Raw genomic sequence first — 8,339 nt, 5'->3', positions numbered from 1 at the left:
CACCCCGAGCCCCTGCCCCCCTCCCGTCTCCTACAGCTGCCCCTTCCCTATTTCCAGCCCCCCTTCCCCACGTCCATCCTCCCCTTCGCAATCTGTTCCCCCTTTTTCCCAGCTCCTGCCCCGCGGTGTGGGTGAGGGTCTCCCTTATCCCTGTCAGGGCGCACGGAGCGCTCCCATCCCGATCCAAAGCCCGCTCTCCCCGGAGCAGCCCCTCCTGGCCGCCCATGGCCTCAGGGATGTGCCGAGCGCGCTCGGCCTCTGCGGCTCCCGTCCTCCGCCCGCGGCCCGGCTTTATCCCGGGGGAATCATCTCCCGGCACCGCCGGGATTCGCCCTGGCGGGGATGGGCTCTCCCGAAATCCCAGGGAACACCGGCACCCCGGGGTTGCGGCCGGCGCTATCCCAGAAAATGGCAGAGCTTCCTTTTCCCTGGGCCTGGCTGCTCGAGCCTCGCTGTTCCTGGGGGTGTGTCTGGAAACGGGATGGTTTGGCCACCTCAGTCCCTCTTTTCCTTAGTTTTTTTAAGGGAAGAGCATTCCCGGAGCGATGCTCCGCGAAGGCCTGGAGGTTTGTATCCATCAGCCAGGAAAAATCGGCTGCGGCCGCCCTAAAACCCCCAAGTTTTAAATAGAAATTCCTCCCCGGCCAGATTCCAGCAGATTAATCAGGCAGGGCCTGCTCCAGGGGCGTAATCCGGGCGGCAAATTCCTGAAAATCCTTGGAGGGAACGGGCAGAGATTTCGAGAGGGGAATTTTTAATTTTCAGGGCTAAAAATAGCTGGAGGGAAAAAAAGAGGAAGGAGAGGATGGGGGGGGTGACTCGGCTCTTGGCATCGTCCCGGCAAACGGGATGTCCAGGCCTCCCAGTGCCCGCTTCCTGCCTGGGCTCCTCCTGGAATTGCTCCACCACCTTGCACAAGCGCTGTTATTCCTTTAGTTTTAGTTTTTTGGGATGAAAAGGCTGGGACCTGCCCATTCCAGAGGCCTCTCCGGGTGTAGCATTCCTCGGTGCTGCCGCTATTGGCTTCAGCTTGTGCCAGAGGTGGCTTCCAAGGGCAAGGAGGGATCCAAAAATCCCGCCTGTGCTTCCAAACCAACCGGGCTCGGCTGCCAGAGGGAGAGAGGGAGGGGAGAAAAGCACCAGAATTCCCAAGGGATGGGAAAGAAAACGGAATAATCGCTGCTGTGAGGTGGATTGAAGAGCAGCGTGGATGGGGCGCCTGGGGATGTGGATTGTGGGGGAATGTTGGATTCGTGGGCTTGAGGGGTTTCCAGCCTTAGGGATTCTGGGGTTCCTTTTTTTCCATGGGAGCAGAACTTGATCCCACCTGGCTCCTGTCAGGGACTTACGGAGAGCGAGGAGGTCCCCCCGGAGCCTCCTTTTTTCCAGGAGTTCCATGAAAAATCTGCATTCCCTTACCAAAAACGCTGACCTTTGGCATCTCGGAATTCCGGGAGAGCCCCCAACTCCAGCGTTCCCCTTTCAGTGCTCTCACATGGGGGGCGGGATCAGCCTCAGGGAGCCTGGAGATGCCAAGATTCCCAATCCCGATTTCGGCTCGGGAGCCGTGTTCCCGCCCGGCCTCAGGAGCTTTCCCGCTGTATTCCAGGGGCAACACCCGGGTGGAGGAGGCGTGTGAGATGTACACCAGGGCTGCCAACATGTTCAAGATCGCCAAAAACTGGAGTGGTGAGTCCAAATCCTGGGATTTGGGGGTGGCATCACTGATCCCAGGTGATCCCGGAGTGCCCAAACGTCTTCCAGTGAGTTATTCCATAGGGAATGGTCTCTGTGTCCGTGCAATTCCTACTTAAATGCTGGGAGAGTGGGCAGAGGGAATAAGCTGAAGGATCTTGGATGAATTCTAAAATGACAGCTGGTGATCCTGCTGGGAAGCCCTCATCCCTGAATCTCCATGAGTCCCGGAAGCGGCACATTCCCGCTCGTTCCCAGGATTCACGGGATCGCTGTTCCTTCTTTTCCAGCGGCAGGAAATGCCTTTTGCCAGGCAGCCAAGCTGCACATGCAGCTCCAGAGCAAGCATGACTCCGCCACCAGCTTCGTGGATGCTGGGAATGCCTACAAAAAAGCGGATCCGCAAGGTAAGGCAGCGGAATCCGGCAGCGGAATCCGGGATTGTTCCCAGTGGTTGAACGCTCAGTGGTGGCGGAGGGGCATTACTGCCTTTTGGGATGGTGCAGGAGGGTCAGCACCATCCGTGGTGTTTGTTGGGATTGGGGATGCTGCGGGGCGTTGGGAATTCCAGCAGCTTCCGTCCTGGTTTGGCTTGGCTTTAGGGAAGGGCTTCCTGAGGAATGGCTCCAGGCAGTCCCTGGGCTGGATCCTGCTGGGATCCCTGCCGTGTCCCCGAGGCTTTCCCCAGTCCTGGCCTTTGCTGGGATGACAGTCGAGGATCTGGGATTCTTTCAAGCTGGTTGGGATTTTTGGGAAAGCCTCCAATCCCATTTTCCCTAGACAGGTCTGGAAGCGAATCCCCCACCTCCCACCAGCACTATCCCAGGAGACACGGGAACAAACTCAGGGTGGATAAAACCCAGAATTCCCTGGAAAACAGCAGCATTGTGGAGTTGATCCCTTGAATTTTGCTGCGCTGGGGGAGGCAGAGGCCAAACTCAGGGCTGGGTCATCCCGGTGTTTGCTCCCTTTGGGAATTGCTGGGGGCGCTGGGACCGAGGTCACTGCAGCCACCCTGCGGAGTCGGTGTCCCTGGAGCAGCTGCAGGGAACGGGGTTGGGAGCGGGCTGAGGCTGACGCTGTTGTCTCTCACGCACGCTGCAGAGGCCATCAACTGCTTAAACGCAGCCATCGATATCTACACGGACATGGTAAGGGCCCGCTCCCGGGAACCCGCGCGGCCTCCCGGGAACGCCGCGCCTCACCCCGCCTCCCTCCCGTCCCCAGGGCCGCTTCACCATCGCCGCCAAGCACCACATCACCATCGCCGAGATCTACGAGGCCGAGCTGGTGGACATCGAGAAGGTGAGGGGACGTCGGGGATGTCATCGCTGCTGACGTCATCAGTGACGTCATTGGAGGCCCCGGCATGGCTTTCCCAGAAAGCCTTGGCTGCCCCATCCCTGGAAGTTTCCAAGCTGGAGCAGCCTGGGATAGTGGAAGGTGTTCCCCCAATGGAACTGGATCTTCCCTCCCAACCCAAACCATCCTGGGATTTCCTTGCTCTCAGTAATCCCCATCTCCGGGAATTCCCAGTGTAGGTGCAATCCAGGCCTGACTTGGAGTCAGTGCTTTTCCCAGCATGGAGCATTCCCAGCCTTTTGGTGTGTCCCTGTGCCGAACGCTCCGGTGAGAGCCCACCTCGGTGTCCCCATTGGAAGAGCGCTTTGGGAATGTCATGGAGCCGTTTTCTGTCCCTCTTCAGTTCCCATGTCAGCAGTGATTCCCTCATTCCCATTTCCAGGCTCCCTGGGCAGGAATCCCACTGCGGATCTCCTGCTGGAGTTTTGCAGGATAAAAGCGGGTGGGGTTTAGGGATGATTTTCCAGGCAAGGATTCCCTTCCTCGGCTCCGCTCCGTTGGATCCCATCGCTCTCCCTGCATGTCAGTGCTGCTCCCTGGGGTGCTCTATCCCGGGATTTCTGATCCCACGTTTCTGTCCCCAGGCCATCGCGCACTACGAGCAGGCCGCGGATTATTACAAGGGAGAGGAATCCAACAGGCAAGTCCTTGGGATCGGCGGGAAGGGCCGGAGCAGGGATGCATCCCACAACCACCACACTTCTAATTCAGGCTATTCCGAGAGAATTCCTCTAAATCCCAGCTGTGGCTTCCCGCTTTTCTCTCGGGGAAGGGGTGCTGGGTGGTGCTGGGGCACGGGCTGGTGAATTCCCAGGATTCAGGGCCTGATTTTCGGGATGCGGTTGCAGCTCAGCCAACAAGTGTCTGCTGAAGGTGGCGGCGTACGCGGCGCAGCTGGAGCAGTACCAGAAAGCCATCGAGATCTACGAGCAGGTCAGGAACCAGATCCCATGGGAACAGCCATGGGCATAGGCAAATCCCAAGGAAAAGGGCACGGGGGGGTTGGCAAAACTGCTGGAATCAGGGAGCTGCTTAGGTTGGAAAAGCTCTCTGAGGTCCGTGTCCCGCTGTTCCCCTGGCACGGCCAAGTGTCCCCAAGTGCCACATCTGTGATTTCCGGTGTTTCCAAGAAAAGGAATGTATTTCCAGCTCCCTTTGGCAGAAAATTCCCTGCTGGATCTATCAGCTCTGCCTTTTGTGGGATATTTACCTGGGAATACCGGCAGTGCTTGCAGGGGGTTCATGCCGGAGCAGCTTTTTCCCAAATGGATTTGTTTTCCCATTTCCTTGTCAACCAGGGATCAGCCCAGTGGCATCTGACTTCCCTTGGGATGAGCTCGAAACCTTCTTGCTTCCCAACAGCCTTTTGGCATTTTTTCCATGCCTTTTATTCCCAGCCCCGTGGCTCAGGGTGGAATTGGAATTGGTTTGATCCAGGCTTTCCTTTCCTGCCCCTTTTTTCCATGGTTTTTTTCTCCAGGTGGGAACAAACACCATGGATAACCCTCTGCTCAAGTACAGCGCCAAGGAATATTTCTTCAAAGCCGCCCTGTGCCACTTCATCGTGGATGAGCTGAATGCCAAGGTCAGTTATCCCAGAATTCCCAAGCCCTCCCCACCAGCCTGCTGGGAGCAGCTCGGTGGGCTCGGAACCGTTATCCCCAGAGTCCCTGATCCCTCCTCAGCAGTGGCTGGAGTTCTTGATGTGCCACTGGCACGTGGTGGATACTTCCCGGAGTTTGAGGATGGGAAGGCAAATCCTGGGAGAAAACCCGGGAATGGTACGTGAAGGGATCTCTTCTCTCTTCCAGCTTGCGCTGGAGAAATATGAAGAAATGTTCCCGGCGTTCACAGATTCCCGGGAATGCAAGCTATTGAAAGTGAGTAACCAGGGGGCTTTCCCACTTTTCCGGGGCTTTTCTCCTCTATCCCAATCTTTTAGGGGACATTGGCCTCACTTTTCCCTGGGTTTGGCCCAGCGCCGTGTTTGTGGTGGGTGTTTTCCATGGATCTCTGTTCCCTGGGATGAGATCCCGCAACAGGCACGTGGAGTAACAGCGCATTCCCTAATTTTTCCCGGTGTTTTCCCAGAAACTGCTGGAAGCCCATGAGGAGCAGAACAGCGAGGCCTACACCGAGGCAGTGAGTACTCACGGATTCCCTTGGGAATGCTACTTCTGCCCTCTCTTTTTTGGGATAGCTGTGCCCTGTTCAGTATTTGGGAACCCGTGGAGAGGGGCTGGGAGCGGAGCTGCCCCGGCAAGGTCCCAGCTTCCTCCTTCAGCATTCCTGGTTTCTCATGGAGAGTTGAGATCCCGCCTGGATCCTTTGGTGTTTGACAGGAGCTTAAAGTGCTCGGGGTGGGTTTGGAGAGACTTTTCCCAGGATCTTGGCCCTGTGTCTTTTCCCCTCTGCTTTCCCTTGTTTCCCCCCCTTCCCCCTTTTCTTTCCCTTTCCCCCGTTTTTCTTTCTCCTTTTTTTTCCTTTCCCTTGTTTTTCCCCCCTTTCCCCTTGGTTTGTTCCCTTTCTCTTCTTCCTCCTTTTCTCTTCTTCCCCTTTTTCCTCTCTTCCCCTTTTCCCCTTTTTTTTGCCCTTCCTCTTTTTCCTCCTTCCCCTTGTTTCCCCTTTTCTCTCATTTTCCCTTGTTTCCCCCCACTTTCCCATTATTTTTCCCCCCTTCTTTCCCCTTATTCTTCCCTCTCCCTTTTCCCCTTATTTTCCCCCCTTTTCCCTTAATTTTCCCTCTCCCCTTATTTTTCCCTTTTCCCCTTGCTTTTCCCTTAATTTTCCCTCTCCCCTTATTTTTCCCTTTTCCCCTTGCTTTTCCCCTCTTTCCCCTCGTTTTTCCCTCTCCCTTTCCCATTATTTTCCCCCCTTCTTTCCCCTCGTTTCTCCCCCCTTTCTCTTCATTGTCCTTTGCATTCCCCCCGCCCTTTCCCTCCCCTTTATTCCCAGACGTGTGCCGCTCCCATCCCAGCCTCATTCCCTTTCCTGATCCACGTTTTTGCCGGTGCCAGGTGAAGGAATTCGACTCCATCTCGCGGCTGGATCAGTGGCTCACCACGATGCTGCTGCGCATCAAGAAAACCATCCAGGGCGAGGGCGACGGAGACCTCAAGTGATGCCTGCGGGCTCTTCCCGCCTCCAGCCGAGGACTTTTCGGGAATTCCCGACCCAATCCCGGGCATTCCCGACCCAATCCCGCGCTTTCTTTCGTCGCTTCCCACTCCCACGGCTCCCTGTGTTTCTTTAGCTCTGTGGTGATGCTCCGGGCGGATCCGAGGCGGGAGAAGCTCTTGGAGCAGAATTCCTCCTCCTCCTCCTCCTCGGGTTTGGTCCCACTCATCCCGGTGCCTGCACTGACAGCTCCCAGTTTTCCCGCTGTTCCGTTGATTCCAGCATGTAAATATTCCATGCAGGCCGGCACAGTACCAGTAAGCGCTTCCAGCCTGTTGTGTTCCTGTTTTCCCGTTCTCAAGTGTTGGATCTGCTTGGATTCGGGGCTCTGGACGCGGTGCTAGCCAGAGGCTTTGGGAATTGGCAATATCCCGCACACCCTCGCCACGCCAGAGGCATTCCAGGAGCGCCGGGATCGGGGTCGGCCCTAGGTCCTGGTTGGTTTCCATCTTTCTTGGATTGATTTTCCACTTTAGTTCGTGGTGCATCCCATCCCTCCACTTCCCAAAGAATTCCACCCGAGGAAGGATCTGCTTTTGTACCTGTCCCTCCGCGTGCGCTGGGCACGATCCCTAAATTCTGACCCCTCGGCTGCACACGGGTGTTGATCCCACGGGAGCCTTGTGGGAATTCGGGTGCCGGGGGAAGGCACAGTTTGCTTGGGAAGGGTTGAAAAATTCCTGCAGGAATTTATGGATGCGTGGTTAGGGAGAGAGGATGGAGCTGCCTGGTTTTCCATGGATGTGTCGGAGGCGTCGGGAGCTCGTGCAATTTGTCACTCTTTGGGAAGAGTGACGTCATGACTTAAGGGCTGTTCTGGAGGCTCCAGGCAGCCCCCGCCCCTCTTTCCTCTGGAAAAAGGTTGGAATGTTGGGCTTTGGATAGAGCTTGGCTCGCTGGGCTCTGAAGTTCTGAGAACCAAAAATCCTGATCCATGCCAAATTCTCCTTGGTTTGGTGTTTTCCCGCCCTTCCCCATCTCGTACTTCCCACAGGTCCTTGTGTTCATCCCAAACATCCCAAAGAGATGGAAAAGCCCGGGCTTGGGAGGCAGGAGGGATATCCCAGCTCCAGGCTTGGCAGCACAAGGAGTTCATCCATTCCCACCCTTCGGAATGGCTTTGTCCGGCGTCCAGCACTGTGGGAGCCGGGATGAGGGGAAGCACAGCGTGGGAGGCTCCACTTTTCCCGGTGTTTCTCGGTTGCGTTCCCGTTCCCTGTGTGGGTGTTGTAGGCCAGGAGGAGCAGGAGGGCTGTTACTCCATCCCTACACCTGGTAGCTGTGTGTGAGTAGCTCCAGCATGTCCTCCGCTGTATCCATGGTGAATTGTGACGGTTCCCAGGTGACAATTCCGCCACTCCCGCTGTATTCCCGCCCCACTTCCATCACCCCCTACTCGGAAAACTTATTTAAGGAAATGGCCTTAGCAGGAATATCATGTTTGGTGTGACTCTGTTCATGAATAAAGTGAAAATCATGGATGGAAGGAGGGAGCAGTGGTTTTTCTGGGAAACTCACAAGGCTGGAGCGTGGTGGGATGATGGAGGCTGGGAGGAGTCGTGATTCCCTGAACTCCTGTTCGGAATCACGGAATGGTTTGGGTGGGAAAGGAGCTTAAAGCTCACCCTGTTCCAGGGACACCTTCCACTATCCCAGCTTGCTCCAAGCCCCTTGGACACTCCAGGGATGGAGCAGCCACAGCTGCTCTGGGAAAACTCTCCCAGGGCCTGCCCACCCTGACAGGGAAGAGTTCCTTCCCAATATCCCACCAAAATTCCCCCTCTGTCACTGGGACGCAAGACCTTCCCTCCTTCTTGTCCTGCAATTCTTGCTGAAGACTCACTTCCTGCTGGATCCCACTTCCCTGCAGGCCCCTTCTGAGGTTTCCAGGGAATCTTCTCCAGGTGGACCTTCCGAGCCTGTCAGCATCCCAAAGTATCCCATTGGATATGACCAAGTCACTGGGAGGTGTCCATATTCCATATTTTAATAGGAACAGCTCAGACAACTCACTTCCGTGTATTCCCAGAGTACAAAACATTCCCTGGCTCCGGATCCAACTGCTCAGCCTTTAAATATATCTACAACCCCTTTCATTCCCTTGG

At 56.1% G+C, this 8,339-nt stretch overlaps 1 protein-coding gene across 3 annotated transcripts; it reads left to right on the top strand.

The window, feature by feature from the left end:
• Window positions 1-834: 834 nt before the first annotated feature.
• On the top strand, window positions 835-7,720 carry NAPB (NSF attachment protein beta). Of its 3 annotated transcripts, none has more exons than XM_017730453.1 (11): window positions 835-888; window positions 1,605-1,689; window positions 1,986-2,102; window positions 2,800-2,846; window positions 2,923-3,000; window positions 3,642-3,697; window positions 3,906-3,990; window positions 4,538-4,642; window positions 4,869-4,937; window positions 5,149-5,199; window positions 6,075-7,720. In XM_017730453.1, exons 1-11 carry the CDS (start codon window positions 850-852, stop codon window positions 6,177-6,179), a joined length of 837 nt encoding a protein of 278 aa, XP_017585942.1. In that variant the 5' UTR covers window positions 835-849; the 3' UTR covers window positions 6,180-7,720. The 3 variants fall into 3 exon arrangements, with proteins under 3 accessions (XP_017585942.1, XP_017585943.1, XP_008628977.1); XM_017730454.1 differs by lacking the exon at window positions 835-888 and adding an exon at window positions 937-992 and having other exon boundaries at window positions 1,610-1,689; XM_008630755.1 differs by lacking the exons at window positions 835-888; window positions 1,605-1,689; window positions 2,800-2,846 and having other exon boundaries at window positions 2,043-2,102.
• The last annotated feature ends 619 nt before the right edge of the window (window positions 7,721-8,339 follow it).

The sequence above is a fragment of the Corvus brachyrhynchos genome, unplaced genomic scaffold, assembly GCF_000691975.1.
Source record: "Corvus brachyrhynchos isolate BGI_N302 unplaced genomic scaffold, ASM69197v1 scaffold133, whole genome shotgun sequence".
Taxonomy (NCBI): domain Eukaryota; kingdom Metazoa; phylum Chordata; class Aves; order Passeriformes; family Corvidae; genus Corvus; species Corvus brachyrhynchos.
Note: the sequence above shows the minus strand (reverse complement) of the source record. Positions and strands in the feature narration are given on the sequence as shown.

What these genes read in the sequence shown, in the direction of transcription:
- NAPB (XM_017730453.1), top strand. Translation starts at nt 850, where the DNA reads ATGTCCAGGCCTCCCAGTGCCCGCTTCCTGCCTGGGCTC. An exon ending in GATCGCCAAAAACTGGAGTG is followed by an intron (nt 1,690 to 1,985) that starts GTGAGTCCAAAT and finishes CTTCTTTTCCAG; the next exon opens with CGGCAGGAAATGCCTTTTGC. An exon ending in TCGATATCTACACGGACATG is followed by an intron (nt 2,847 to 2,922) that starts GTAAGGGCCCGC and finishes TCCCGTCCCCAG; the next exon opens with GGCCGCTTCACCATCGCCGC.